Source organism: Enhydra lutris, unplaced genomic scaffold, assembly GCF_002288905.1.
Source record: "Enhydra lutris kenyoni isolate GAN:26980312 unplaced genomic scaffold, ASM228890v2 scaffoldscaffold12, whole genome shotgun sequence".
Classification (NCBI taxonomy): Eukaryota; Metazoa; Chordata; class Mammalia; order Carnivora; family Mustelidae; genus Enhydra; species Enhydra lutris.
In genome coordinates this window covers 55,182,914-55,198,558 of record NW_019154096.1, presented here as the reverse complement: position 1 = coordinate 55,198,558, position 15,645 = coordinate 55,182,914, and the positions used below count along the sequence as shown (strand labels likewise).

General features: G+C 37.9%; 1 protein-coding gene across 2 annotated transcripts in view; it reads left to right on the top strand.

Annotated features, from left to right (window-relative positions):
- The window catches only part of LOC111144922 (polycomb group ring finger 6), a 29,647-nt gene extending 14,817 nt beyond the window's left edge, over positions 1-14,830 (top strand). For both annotated transcript variants that reach the window (XM_022499531.1, XM_022499532.1), the window contains 3 exons: positions 2,657-2,755; positions 9,009-9,095; positions 13,700-14,830. In XM_022499531.1, the coding sequence (XP_022355239.1) occupies positions 2,657-2,755; positions 9,009-9,095; positions 13,700-13,756 (243 nt within the window). In that variant the 3' untranslated portion in view covers positions 13,757-14,830. The remainder of the gene's footprint in view (positions 1-2,656; positions 2,756-9,008; positions 9,096-13,699) is intronic.
- The last annotated feature ends 815 nt before the right edge of the window (positions 14,831-15,645 follow it).

The window sequence follows — 15,645 nt, the reverse complement described above, 5'->3', positions numbered from 1 at the left end:
TACCTTCTGAACCTGGGGCATGAGGACTAAGGTTAGCCACCCTCGCTTTGAAAGCCCAGACCAGTTTTTTTTTTCCAGGTATTGGCACATGTCATACTTCTGTTCTGGATTATCTAAACAGTACAGTATTTATAACTTTAGCTAAGATGGATTAATTTTAACAAACACCTGGGGTAAGGTGCTCACCAGGAATTTAGAAATAAGGGGAAATGGACTGTCCTCTGCTTGTATACCAGAGGTAAGCCCAGGAAATTAACCTTCAGAAATGCACTGGTTGGGGTGCCTGGGTGGCTCAGTGGGTTAAAGCCTCTGCCTTTGGCTCAGGTCATGATCCCAGGGTCCTGGGGTCAAGCCCTGCATTGGGTTCTCTGCTCTGCAGGGAGCCTGCTTCCTCCTCTCTCTCTGCCTGCCTCTCTGCCTACTTGTGATCTCTATCTGTTAAATAAATAAAATCTTAAAAAAAAAAAAAAAAGAAAAAAGAAATGCACTGGTTGCCGGACAGACATAGCTAGATAATTCAGTAGCAGTTTCCAAAGGAACTTGATGGGATTCTCATTCTCATCAGGCATTGTCACCTACAATGAAGTATTTTCTTGGGGACTGCTGTCCCTCCTCCTCAGTGAGACTGCCTTAGCTTTGTGAGATGATTCCTGTACCTGCATTAAAAGAACATGAAACTTGGCCATTTTTGTCTAGTTTATATCAATATCCCATGGTGATTATTAAGCCCTCTATAAGAGTCCAATTCTTTTACATTAAGAGTAAAATGGTCACAGTACGCAGGTAGTAACTACATGTCAGGAATTAATAGGTATCTGCATCCATTAACTCACTTTCCTCTTGATAAATACAAGAGATGTAGTAGGTGCTATTATCTCTTTTACAAATGGGGACAGAAAGGCTCAGCAGCTTGCATACAGACTTATAGCTAGAAAATGGCAGAACCCCAAGACCTATAGCCAAGCAGTCTGTTTCTGGAATGTCTGCACTAAACACTCAGGCTATCTGCTACATACACTGTGGTAAGAAGGGATAGCTTTATTGTTTTTTTGTTTGTTTGTTTTTGAGATAGCTTTATTGTAAGGAAAGATCTTAAGAAACCAAACTACGGGTAGGAAAGCTGAGCACTATTATATGGAGCAAGTGTTTGCCTGACCTGTCTAGGTCCTCTGGTAGTCATTCTGGGCTCCCTCTATTTCAGTTTTGAAAAACACTGCTCATGTTTTCCTAAAAGGTAGCCTTTTAGTTCCGATTACTTCAGCTTTTTGTTTGTATTAGATAGTAGCCTCCTTAAAAATTGCCTCAGAGACAGAAGTAGCTGGCTAAGCATTAGTTTCTGCTCTAAAACCCCGAGGCCTCTCTACCTATCACGTTAGACCATTGAATCAGACTCCAGCCACATATGTCTTGATGTTAATCTTTTTATTTTCCACTTAAAAAAAGAAAACCCTTTACTAAAAAAAAAGAAAACCCTTTATTATGGAAAATTTCGTACTTATACAAAACTAGACAGAACAGTAAAATGAATGCCCACGTATACAACTCTGCTTCAGTAATTATAAACTGATGGCCAGTCTCATTTCATCTCTATCTTCACCACTTCTCATGCTTTTAAAGCAAATCCCAGACTCTGTATCATTTTTATCAGTAAATAATTAGATTTATTTCTAAAAGATACGGACTTTTTACAAATATAATAATGATACTCCAATTTTTAAAATGAACTTAATCAAATTCCTTAATTAAATATGCACATACTACTTAAATTTCCAAGATTATCTCATGAAAATTGTTCTATAGATTTGGGTTTTTTTGTTTTTTTTTTTTTTAAGATTTTATTTATTTGACAGACAGAGATCACAAGTAGGCAGACAGGCAGGCAGTGAGAGAGGAGGAAGCAGGCTCCCTGCTAAGCCCCAATGTGGGGTTTGACCCCAGGACCCTGGGATCATGACCTGAGCAGAAGGCAGAGGCTTAACCCACTGAGCCACCCAGGCGTCCCCTATAGATTTGTTTAAATCAGGACCCACGTAAGGTGCATACATTGTAATTGGTTGACATATCTCTTATTTATATTCCTTGTATCTTTTTTAGTCTAGAAGTTCGTCCTCCATCTTTTTTTTTTCTTTGCAGTTTTTTTGTTGAAGAAACTAGATTGTTTCAGATATAATTTAGTCTTAGGTATTCTTTCTCGGTCACTAAATTTTACTCTAAGTTTTATTTTTTTTTTTAAAGATTTTATTTATTTATTTGACAGAGAGAGAGATCACAAGTAGGCAGAGAGGCAGAGGGGCGGGGGGAAGCAGGGGAGCAGAGAGCCCGACGCGGGGCTCGATCCCAGGATACTGAGATCATGACCTGAGTCGAAGGCAGTGGCCTAATCCACTGAGCCACCGAGGCGCCCCTCTACGTTTTATTTTTGATGAGGTATTAAAGTAAACCAGTAGGCCTTTCTATTAAAAAGTATTTATGTACTTTTCAGAGAGGGGAAGCTAAGCAAAAATTCTTTTTTTTCTTTGATAGATAAATTAGCTCAAATTTCATAGTAGTTTTTCTCATAAATCTGTTGAACATCTTTGCTATAAAATTTGTTTTATGATTTATATGTTTTATGCATATTTATTCTGAAAATATTTATTTATGTTTATTTATGTAGCCCTTGGAGAAGAAGTTTGTCCGAGTTTCAGGAGAAGCAACTATTGGGCATGTAGAAAAATTCCTCAGAAGAAAAATGGGTCTTGATCCAGCTTGTCAGGTAGAGTACATGTGTGTGAAAGGACAGATAAAGTTGTGAGATCACCTTTAGCATATTGAAGAAAGAGCTGTCTCTAGGATTTCATGCCAAGGCTTTTGTTTTAGGATATGTAGATATTGTAAATATTCATTAAATATTGGTACAGTGATTCTAGCCCCAATTGAATCACATTTGACTTACTGTCTGCTTCTCGCTGCCACTGATAACCGCCTGTAAGTGTCAGAGAAGAGCTGAAGATAAGAGCCTCAGTTCCCCTCTATGGTACTAGCATAACAGATTATCTGTTAGTCATCCACTTCTCTTTAGAGGACATCTTTTTTTTTTTTTTTTTTTTTAAGATTTTATTTATTTATTTGACAGACAGAGATCACAAGTAGGCAGAGAGCCAGGCAGAGAGAGAGGGAGGAAGCAGGCTCCCTGCTGAGCAGAGAGCCCGATGCAGGGCTCGATCCGAGGACCCTGGGATCATGACCCGAGCCGAAGGCAGAGGCTCAACCCACTAAGCCACCCAGGCGCCCCCCTTTTTTATTACTTAAATTTTAAAGGGGTTTTTCTTATTATCCATTATGTGTAAAATTTCATAAAATAATTTTTATTTAAAACACCTATTTGCTGTTAATTCAACTAACATATTTTAAAATTGGCTGAAAGTTTGATAGTGTTTTTAGTACTGGTATTTGTAGGTACGAAATAAATGTCTAATCCAGAGAAATATGACTTCTCTTACTGAGTTTGACATAATGCTGGCTGTATCTCAGGGCAACTAAAAACTGGAATGACTTATCCGTAACTTTGTAGCCGTAACTTGCTTGAGATTATTCCTCATCTTTTAGATAGAGATAGGTAGCTGCTTAGAGACCTCTGGACAAAGAACTGTGAGTGATCCCATAATAGTCTATTATTTCTAAAAACAGAAGTCAGAAAACTTGCACCTGATTATGTAGAATATCTAAGAAGAACCACCCAAGAGGGCTTTATTAGGATATAGATGATTTCTTCTGTGGCTAGATACTGATCAGTACACAATTAGCATTTAGAAGTTTTACATTGGTGTTTTAAGAAATGAGTTGCAGGACACCTGAGTGACTTAGTCAGTTAAGTGTCTGACTCTGATTTTGTCTCAGGTCACAATCTCAGGCTGTGGGATGGAGCCCCTCATTGGGCTCTGTGCTGGGCATGGAGCCTGCTTAAGATTCTCCTTTGAGGAGCCTGGGTGGCTCAATTGGTTAAGCATATGCCTTCAGCTCAGATCATGATCCCAGGGTCCTGGGATTGAGTTGCGCCTTGGGCTCCCTGCTCAGCAGGGAGCCTACTTCTCCCTCTACCTGCCACTCCCCCTGCTTGTGCTCTCCCTCTATCTGTCAAATTAAAAAATGAATAAATAAAATCTTTAAAAAAGAAAAAAAAAAAGATTCTCTCTCCATCTCCTGCCCCTCCCCTCCACCCCCTCTAAATTGCCAAATTGGCTTTACTGTGTAAAAATGTGGGGTTTTTTTCCATATCATAGAATTCAAGGCTTTTAGCATTTTGAGATAAAATTATATAAAATCTGTTTCAACATTTAATTTTTTCTGTCAGTTCTTGGCTCTCTAGGTAAATATTTCTTTCCTATTCAGGTAATATATAGCTGATAACATTCATAATTTACTGTTTCACCAAAATGTTGAAATAATGGAACAGAGAATTACCAGATATGCAGATATTGTGACTAAAGTTGTTTAGACCTTCCAAATCCAAGAGAGAATAAACAAGAGTTACTTCTAATATGAGCAGAACATTGAACGAGTTAACCGTTAATCAAAATAAAATGCTTGGCCAACACAGTCACTTGAGCCTGCTGTGCTGACCTTCTTTAAACCAGTTATTCCCAAGTAGGAAATGTGTGCTTTGTTTACAGATATGTGACCTTCACTTATGGTTATTCACCAGCGGGTATGGATGGGGCTATAGAACTGTTAAATGCTAAACTACCTTTAAAGTTATTTGTGGCACATCAGAATTAAAAAGGAAGATAATTCTGAAAAATAATAAAATACAGATCATGTATTCTTAAGAGATTTAAGTTAGTTCAAAATTACAAATCAGTAATTGTCTGAATAGATTGCATCACTTAGAGATCTCAGTGCCTCTGGATTAACTGTTGTTGAGGTAGTGGTGTTTTGAACTCATTTATGTCTTTTTTTTTTTTTTTTTTTAAGATTCTTTTTATTTGACAGGGAAAGACACAGCTAGAGAGGGAACACAAGCAGGGAGAGTGGGAGAGGGAGAAGCAGGCTTCCCGCTTAGCAGGAGAGCCCAATGCAGGGCTCGATCCCAAGACCCTGAGACCATGACCTGAGCCAAAGGCAGAGGCTTAACCCACTGAGCCATCCAAGCACCCTGTCTTATTTTTATTTTGTTTTACAATTATTCTTGTATTCCTTTGTACATTGTTTGGTCTTAGATCTTACTTTGCTTTTATGAAATGAGACTTAGAAAATAAACATCATATTGATCACTAAAAATTCTTTGTATAAAGGAAGTGATACTAGATTTTGTTTTTAATCCTGCCATAATTAATTATATCTTAAAAGATAGATTATTATTACTTACTTACTATATTACTTTAACCTTGCTATTAAATTGTTTCCAAATCAATTTTTGAACAGACTCTAATGTATCATATGGTGTATCCCTGCCATTTACTTATTACCTATTGATATTAAATTGAGCATCAATGTACTTGGCCGTAAGAGTACAAAGATGAGACAGAAAATTGATACCACCTAGGGATTCGGTTGTGTGGGAGAGATGTGCGGTACAACAGCTGAAAGACAGTAGGATAGGGTGAGTGCAGCAAGAGCACAAGAGTGAACGATTTAACTCTGGAGGAGTCAAAGAATGGACTTGAAGAGTACACAGGAATTTACCAGACAAAGAAAAAAGAACTTCCTATAAAAGAAAAGAACATGTGTGGCACTAGCTTATTCAGTGAAAAATCCTATTCTGAAACTGTAGTGGGATCTTGCTTATAAAAACAAAACAAAAAACAAATGAACAAAAAACAGGTTTTAAAAATAAATAAATAAAAAGATACAGGTTTTTCTTGCCTTAAGACTACCCTCACATTCTGATTTCTGCTCTGAGATTCAGAAATATTATAGTTATCCTTTCTGAGAGTTGATATGCCAGAGGGTAGAAAGATTGTACAGGAAAAGAGATAATAGAGCCAGCTTGAAGCTGCTGTCTATAGAAGGACCTGCTTACCCATTAGCCCTTGCCTGGCATCTAGGAACTTGGCCTGTAAAAAGTTCACTACAATAACAGGGAAAGTGCCCTAACTGATAAGGGTGTTACTCTGTGCCTAGACTGTATAAACAGTGGGTTTGTGATGAATACCAGCTTTCCTTTGGGGAGTCTGGTTGCTAGGCAGAGAATGCCAACATGAACAGCTCTCAGTAAAAATCTATACTCCAAGCTTCAAATGGGCTTCCCTGGGTAGAAACGTACAAGTTGCTTGCATTTCTAGTGCTGGAGAAGGAGTGCTGTGGGTGTATCTTTTCCTAAACTGAGGTGACGGTGGGGTGTGCATAGCCAGCCTGTGCATGAATATGCCCAGACTCTACCTACATCATTCTCCGTTACTGATCTGGCCATGTATCCTTGCTGTGTTTCATGAGTCCATCTAGCAGATTACCAAAAATGTGGATCATTTTTGTGGGTACTTCAGAGATCTGACTGTTTGAATGTGGTAATTTATGAAATATTTACAGTCAGGTGACTTTTAAAAATCAGTATGTAAAAAAAAAATCAGTATATAAAATTGGAATCAATTTAAATGTTTATGTAGGGAATGGGTACATAAAATATGATATATTCATACAGTGTAACACTATGTGGCTATTTTTTTTTAAGATTTTATTTATTTATTTGAGAGAGAAAGAGAGCACAAGCCAGGAGGAGAGGCAGAGGGAGAAGCAGACTCCCCACTGAGCAGGCAGCCCAACACAGGACTCGATCCCAGATCCCTGGGATCATGACTTGAACCAAAGGCAGATGCTTAACCAACTGAGCCACCCAGGTGCCCCCACTGTGTAGGTATTAAAGAGAGAGCTAACTGTGTACTTCAAAGATATCCATGGTATATGAAGGGTTTTTGTTTTGTTTTTTAAATAAGTTGTAGAACAATTTGTGTGGTATAATCCCATTTTAAAGATTTATTTTTTATTTTTATTTTTTATTTATTTGACAGAGATCACACGTAGGCAGAGAGGCAGGCAGAGAGAGAGGGGGAAGCAGGCTCCTTGCAGAGCAGAGAGCCCGATGCGGGGCTCGAAACCAGGACCTTGGGAATCATGACCTGAGCTGAAGGCAGAGGCTTTAACCCACTGAGCCACCCAGGTGCCCCTATAATCCCATTTAAAAAAAAAAAAAAAAAACCCACATGGTCACATAGATCTAGGGCTGTGCACATCAAAATGTTAGTAACTGGCCAACTTCTGGGGGTTAAGATTAAGTTGAAAAATATAGTAACCAAACCATTAATGTGGTTTGACCATATGGTGAAGCTCACAAAGAGTGACGGCCCCTGGGTTGCTGAATACTAAATCAGAACATAGTGATCGTTTCCAAGTTCTTTAATTTTTCATGGACCTAAGTTCTGTGCTCAAGCTACACTATCACTGCTTTTAAGTCATTTTGCAAACAAGTATTGCTCAGCCAATTTTGAAACTACTGAGTGTGAAACACAAAAGTTGGCACTAATTGGTGTTTATTCATTATGATATATAGCTTGGGTGTTGACAAACTATAACCCATGGGTCAAATGTAGCCTGCCATCTGTTTTTATAAACAAAATTTCACTGATCACAGCCCAAATAGGCTGTTTTCTTGCTATATAGTGGCAGATCAAGTAGATACGACAGATCCTATAGCCTACAGAGCCAAAATATTTATTATCTAGCCTTTTATAGAAGAAGTTCACCAACCCCTGACACACACATAGGCTTTGGAGAAAAATAGACCTGGGACAGACCTGGGTTTAGATCCGGACTTTCCTAGTTACTAGCTTTGTGACCTTAGGGAAGTTAAATGTCTTCACCTCTTAGTATTCCTGTCTGTAAAATGGGAATTATAATACCTAGCTCATAAGAATGAAGATTAAATGAGATCACATGTCAGGTTATGTGGTATAATATACGGTATACATAGTAGCTTCTCAGTGAAATGCAACTGCTTTCACGGCTCTTCCCCATCCATGCTTAAGGTTTTAGGAAGATTAACATGTTGGCAGTGTGTGCAATTTTTAGAGTAAACAGAATTTGAAAGTAGGAAGTCTGGTTAAGAGGTGGTGTGGTTTCTGCTTTAAGTCTCGGGGCAGCAGCTGAAAGGATAATATGAACTCTAAGAGGTATTGTGGGGGGGGGAAAAAAGCCATAGGACTTGGTAACTGATCGCATGTAAGAAGAAAGGGGAAGAAGAAATAAAAGGCAGAGGTGATACTCTATTCCGGGTTAGAGGACAAGGAGAAATGTCATGTCATAAACTAAACAGGGGTATGCAGCCAGTGAAGGGATCTATACTAATAAGACATCAAGGACCTGACCCCATTTTAAGGCAATGGGAAAGGAATACTCATTGCAGGACAAAGAAAGACTGAAAATTGCATTTTTGCCTTAGGAAGTAAGTATACTAGAATCTTACTACCATATAGTATATAACTATACAACATCATTATTTCTAGAACATCCAGTGTAAAAGTAGATTTATCTTAGAGCTTTGATATTACTAAAGGACTAAAACGATCCTAAGATGTTGCATCCATAAAATAGTTCCCTTGTGTGTACTTTATGTTAATGTTAGACTCTCCATTGTTGAAAAATTAGATATTCCTTATAAAGGAATTATTCAAATAACTAGAGATTTTCTTTTTAAGTATCGTATACCTTTTTAATCATTTTATCTTAGAACTTTAAAAAAGTGTATCTTCCTGTGCCATCTTTATGCTGAATATATCAAATGTGATTTTACTTGTTCTCAGAGAGTCAAGGAAACCATTTTGAGTATCTGCTGTACTATGCTATTGTCCTGCAATGTCTTCTAATGCTCCTTCCATTTTATTTTTGTAGCAAATAAAATCTGTCTTGAGAGTGTTTTATCAGTCTAAAATAAAATAGCAAAGTCTAGTCTGGAAATAATTACATTGGTTTTTCTTAATTTTTTCATGCAGTTTTTTGAAGCAGGAAAGCAATTTGATACTCTTATTTGCCCATAGGTAGATATCATCTGTGGTGATCACTTGTTGGAGCAGTATCAGACTCTAAGGGAAATTCGACGTGCAATTGGTGACGCAGCTATGCAGGTAGCCCTTCCACTTTATCATGCCTATGCCCGCAGGGAAGCTTTTCAATGAAAAATATGTTATCAGCATTGCTTGCACTGTAAATAGTAAGGCTAATATTTATCAAATGCTTCCTGTGTGTCAAGCACTTTTCTAAACAATTTATATGGTTTAGCTCTTTTGTTCCTCCTATTTCTACCTTTTTTGCGTGGCCATGTTTTTATCTCTCTTTGGAGTTCATCTAGGAGTGGAATCACTGGGTTGTATGGTAACTCTGTGTTTAACCTTTCAAGGAACTGTTAAGACTGTTTCCAAGCGATGTCACCATTTTATAATCCGACCAGCCGTGTATATGGGTTCCAGTTTCCCTCGATCCTTGCCAACACTTACTACCTATTTTTTTTTTATTACAGCCATCCTGTTGGGTGTGCAGTGATGTCTCATTGTAGTTTTGATTTCATTCCCTGGTGGCTAATCATGTTGAGGATCTTTTCATGTGTTTATTAGCCATTTGTCTATCTTTTTTGGAGAAATTTCTATTTAGATCCTTTGTCCACTTTTAAAAACTGGGGTTTTTGTCTTTTTATATTGAGTTGTAAGAGTTCTTCATATGTCCTAAATACTAGTCCATCACTATCAGATATGATTTGTAAAACTTTTCTCCCATTCAGTGGGTAGTCCTTTCATTTCCTTTGTGGTGACCTTTGAAACACAAAAGTTTTTATTTTTTTATTTTATTTTATTTTTTTTAACACAAAAGTTTTTAATTAGAATGAAGTCCATTTTATCTGTTTTTCCTTTTGTTCCTTCTGTGTTTGGTGTCATATCTAAAAACCATTGCCTAACCCAAAATCATAAATATTTGCAGCTATGTTTACCATAGATTAATTTTGTGTATTCTAGAATGTCATATAAGTGGGATCCTAGAACATGAACTCTTTTGTGTCTGGCATCTTTCATTCACCATACATTTTTTTTTTTAATATTTTATTTATTTATTTGACAGAGACAGAGAGAGAAGGAATACAAGCAGGGGGAGTGGGAGACGGAGAGGGAGAAGCAAGCCTACTGCCAAGCAGGGAGCCCGATGCAGGGCTTGATCCCAGGACCCCGGGATCATGACCCGAGCCGAAGGCAGACACCTAATGACTGAGCCACCCAGGCGCCCCTCATTCACCATACATTTTGAAACTTACCCAGTGTGGTTGCATGTAGCAATCATTTATTCCTTTTTATTGTTGCAAAGTATTTCAGTGTATAATATGCCATATTTTATTATTTTCCTATTCATGGACATGTGGGCTATTTCCAGTTTTGGGCTAATACAAAGGAAGTAGCTATAAACAGTCTTATACAAGTATATATTTTTTTTTCTTCCTCCTTGTCGTCTTTTTTAACTAGTTTTTTTTAAGAATATATGCTTTCACTTATTTTGAACAAATAATTAGAAGTGGAATTACTGGATCATAGGAAAGGTGTATGTTTTGTTTACAAGGAAACAACTGTTGTTTTTTTAAGATTTTATTTATTTATTTGACAGACAGTGATCACAAGTAGGCAGAGAGGCAGGCAGAGAGAGAGGGGGAGGCAGGCTCCCTACTGAGCAGAGAGCCTGATGTGGGGCTCGATCCCAGGACTCAGAGATCATGACCTGAGCCAAAGGCAGAGGCTTAACCCACTGAGCCACCCAGGAGCCCCTTTTTTTATGTTTTGTTGTTGTTGTTTTAAGATTTTATTTATTTATTTGACAGAGATCACAAGTAGGCAGAGAGGCAGGCAGAGAGAGGAGGGAAGCAGGCTCCCCACTGAGCAGAGAGCCCAATGCAGGGCTCGCTCCCAGGACCCTGGGATCATGACCTGAGCCGAAGGCAGAGGCCCCAACCGACTGAGCCACCCAGGGGCCCCACTTTTTTTTATGTTTTTAAAAATATTTTATTTATTTATTTGACAGGAGAGAGAGAGAGAGCATTTGCACAAGCAGGGGGAGTGGAGTGGAAGAAGCAGGCTCCTTACTGAGCAGGGAGCCTGATTCAGGGCTCAATCCCAGGACCCAGGATCATGACTTGAGATGAAGGCAGACACCTAACCAACTGAGCCACTCAAGCGCCCCTATTTTATTTCATTTTTTATTAAAGATTTGATTTATTTATTTATTTTTAAATTTATTTTTAAATTTATTTCGAGAGCATGCGTGTGCAAGGGGGGAGGGAGAGAGGGCACCTCAAGCAGACTGTGCTGGCACAGAGCCTGATGCAGGGCTCGATCTCACAACCCTGAGATCACATCCTGAGCTGAAATCAAAGCGGGGACACTTAACCAGCTGAGCCACCCAGACATCCGGAAAATTTTTATCATTTTAAAAAGAGATTTGAAACAAACAAGGCAAAGTGTTAATACTCAATAAAACTGACTACTGGTTACAAAGGTGTTACATTATTCTTTGTACTTTGAAAGTTTTTAAACTTTCAGAGAAGTCATAGGAATAGTATAATGAACATCCATCTGTGCTTTACCCAGATTCACCAGTTTTAACAGTTAGGATTCCATCTGGGAAACAGAACCAGCATGAATGGAATAAGGGATTATATCTTAAAACATTCGTAGGGGCTGGTGAAGAAGTGTGTGAAAAGATACTGCCTGTGGATTAGTAGTCATTGTATATCAAGAGGGCAGCAGTTGGAAGAAAAGATAGACAGAAAGTGGGGAATAGTGAGAATAAACTGGAACCTGGAAGGAGAAATGGCATGTGTGTCTCATCATTTCCATCTTCAGTGATATGTGGGATCTAAAGACAAAGCTGGTGGTCTTTGGCCCAAAATTTAGAGAGGCTGAAGCTGGGAGCAAGAGGAGTTAGCTGCAGGCATGGCTGCTGCCCTCTACCTACAATTCGAGCCAGCATACCCCCAACACTGTGTGTAAGCTGGATGGGCATCTGGTGCCCTGTGATGACCTGAACGTAATGGCTTCTGCCTCCTTCCACTCTGCAAGTCTTGTACAAATCTCTGCTGGCTAACTCAAAAGGGAAGGGAATTCTGGGACTTATAGTTCCAGTTTGGCTAAATTGGCACACCAAAATGCAAAAGAACCAGCTAAAATGAAAAAAGACTCAGAGTTAAGTGTCAGTGTGGATGTGGAGTGACTAGAATTTATATATGTTAGTAGTGGGACTGTGAACTGACCTCATCACTTTGGAATTCTGCTGGTAATATCTACTAAAGCCCACTCCCCCAGCAATTCCATTCCTGAGTATAGATCTAATAGAAATGAATATAGGGGCTCCAGGGTGGCTCAGTGGGTTAAGCCTCTGCCTTTGGCTCAGGTCATGGTCTCAGGGTCCTGGGATCGAGCCCCACATTGGGCTCTCTGCTCAGCAGGGAGCCTGCTTCTCCCTCTCTCTCTGCCTGCCTCTCTGCCTACTTGTGATCTCTGTCAAATATGTAAAAAAAAAAATTTTCTAAAAAAAAATGAATATTATGTCTACCACAAGACATGTACAAGATACTTTATAATACCTTCATTCGCGATAGCCACAAACTAGAAGCAACCCAAATGTCCAACAAAGAATGAGTAAAAAATTGTGGCATATACATGCAATTGAATACAACTATCATATGGAGCGATAGGGATGAGTTGTACAGACTTAACAGTGAGCAAAAGAATATACAGTTGGTAATTATTATTCATGGATTCCATATTTGTAGGTTTGCTTACTTATTAATGTTTTATTGTAACCCTCAAATTAATACTAATAGCCATTTCATGGCCATTCACAGTTTTTCATAACCTTTTTTAATGGTATTTGGATTTTTTAAAGAAATCTCAAGTCTCATAATTTTGCTGACAAAATTTATATGTAATTGAGTATTGGAAAGATGCTCCAAGGCTGATTGTTCTTTGTTGCAATATTACAGGTTATAATTATCCTTCCGTTAGATAGGTACACTATAGGTGTGGAAAGTTTGTCAGAGTAGCAAAAGTAATTGGCAATACAATGATTAGGGACCTTAGTTTTTCAAATGGCTATCATTATTAACTTGAATTTTATGTGTGATTTACAAAGAAGGAAGAGGACTTAGTACCTTTCTGTTTCTTTGAAAAAGTAACTGGCTTTTCCTTGAGCAACAGTTCTCTTATTTCCAAAAAGAAGATGAAGATGTATGAAATGTAATTATTTTTGCAATACAGCCAGCTTAGTGATGGAACAAAATGGTGTTAGGAATCAGTGAAAAAAAGTCTTGAAGTGGTTTGGATTGGAAAGTGAGAAGAAAAAGGGAAATTCATTGATCAGCCTGCCAGGGTAGTTGAGGAACAATACATATATGATGTAGAATCTCAGAAAAAGACAGTAACGTTTCTCAAGCCCTTACTCAAAGCTACTGTATTCTAGGTGCAAAAGAGCATGCGTTACATACTGAAAAATGATTAAAAAGGCACACTGACAGGGAATGTTTGGTGATGAGGTGAATATGAATAAGCAGGTTTATTTATCTTAGACCCTTTATTTTCTTTAAACCAAAGAATTTCACATTAGTGTTGGGCTATGAAAAATAAACCATATCTGACTTAATCATTTACAGAACTGATTTTCAAATAACCCCAAAACACTTTTTTTTTTTTCTTTTCAGGATGGTCTGCTGGTCCTTCATTATGGTCTTGTAGTTTCTCCCTTAAAAATTACTTGAAGATTCTAGCAGCATTAGGAGGAGGGAAACAAAATACGGAGGCTTCTGCAGGATTGCATTTCACCAAAGATTTCCACAGAACATGTAATTGCGACCACTTTGTGCTGTTGGAGACATAACTTACTTATTTTCAGCACCAAGATTCATAGCATTTATAAGTACAATTTGGAATGACAGAATGCGTCTGTTTTACTAGAAACTATATATAAAAAAGCATCCATAGCTCAGGGGGAAATTTTCAAAGCATTAAATTTTTAAATTCCTTGTGATTTCAAATACTTTGATGTTGATTTTGCTTCCTAATCTTTGAGGTAAATCGGTTACTGTTTTCTTCTTTGTTGAGCCATATTCCTTTCAAGTTGGCGGTTAGGATTCTGCCCTCTGGAATGGTATCGGTTGGATGGATGGACGGTCATCCTTTTCGTATTGAAGACTCAAAGCCAGTCTTTGCTGAACTACAGAGTTTACCTCTCAGACAAAGACCAAAACTGTTGACCACTTTTGTATGTTACCATCATATTTTGAACTTGTATCTTTCATTTACCAGCAATACTACTACAGAGACGATATTTACTTCTAAAAGGGATGAATTATCATTCTGTGTGAAGAGACTATCTCCTGCAGGGTTTATTACCGTAAGCCTTCAGTGTGCTAGAGACTTCTTTAACAGATCTTACAACAAGGGGTGCCTCTTTGAAACATTATTTTTATTCTTTGAATGTTAATTTGATTAACATTCATTTTATTTGAGTACATAGTTTGGTTGTCAATACCTTATAATGCCACTGCTTCTGAAAGTAATAAACTTGAGTGAATTTGCAAGTTTACAGAATACTTATTCATTGTTTCCTCAGTCAATTTAATGTTCATTTTCCCATTACTTTGTCACTGGGATAAAAAATACGGGTGCTTGAGAGTTCACTCACATGCAAAGATTTCAGTTTTAAATGTTATTTTGCCTAAAACTAGCATTGTGATGCTTTCTAAAAAAAATATTTTATATACCCTATTTCACTATAAAATTTCCAAGTCTGCACAGAAACAATTACAAATGAATAAGGTTTGGCAATTGTTTTGTAAAGAATTTGTGAATTGTATATAAATCTCTTCTAACATTTAATAAAAATTTTTAATAAAAATTTATTTTAACCTATTCTGAAATGTTCATATTTATTGTGGATTGAAGGAAAAATAACCAAAATTCTTTAAGAGATGAGGCATCCAAATTAAAGTTAAACTACCATCAAACAGATATTTTATAAACATCTTCACTGATTTTACCAGGTGCTGCTCCCTGAGAGTGGACAGAATAGCAACCATGGAGTTCATTGCCTCTTAAATGTTTCTTGCCCAAATTACTTACTATGTTAATTCTTGTCCCACGTTAACATCTGTGTCAGGGATCCCCAAGACTACCTTCAGGTTTAGTGGTTCACTAGAAGGACTCATTATATTTATCCTTATGGTTTATTACAGTGAAAGGATAGAGATTAAAATCAGCAAAGGGAAAAAGATGTATATTGCAGAGTCCAGGAAAAACCAGGTACAAGCTTTCAGTTGTCTCCTCCCCATGGAGACACAGGGACGGTGTTTAATTCTTTGAGCAATGATGTGTGACATGGGTAAACTTGCCAACCAGAGAAGCTCACCTGAGCCTTAGTGCCCAGGGTTTTTCTTGGGAATCCTGCAGTGTCCATGACTGACTCAGCTTTTGAGAGTCCAGCACCCACTCAGTGGTCAAACTGATACAACATATCCCGGGGCTCCAGGTATATAAAAATAGTCATTCACCATAAGTCACATTGTTAGGATAAACTATCTGGTGTGGCCCAAGGTTTCAGGCATACAGACAGGATATTCCAAGGGCTCAGTAACATGGGAAAATACTA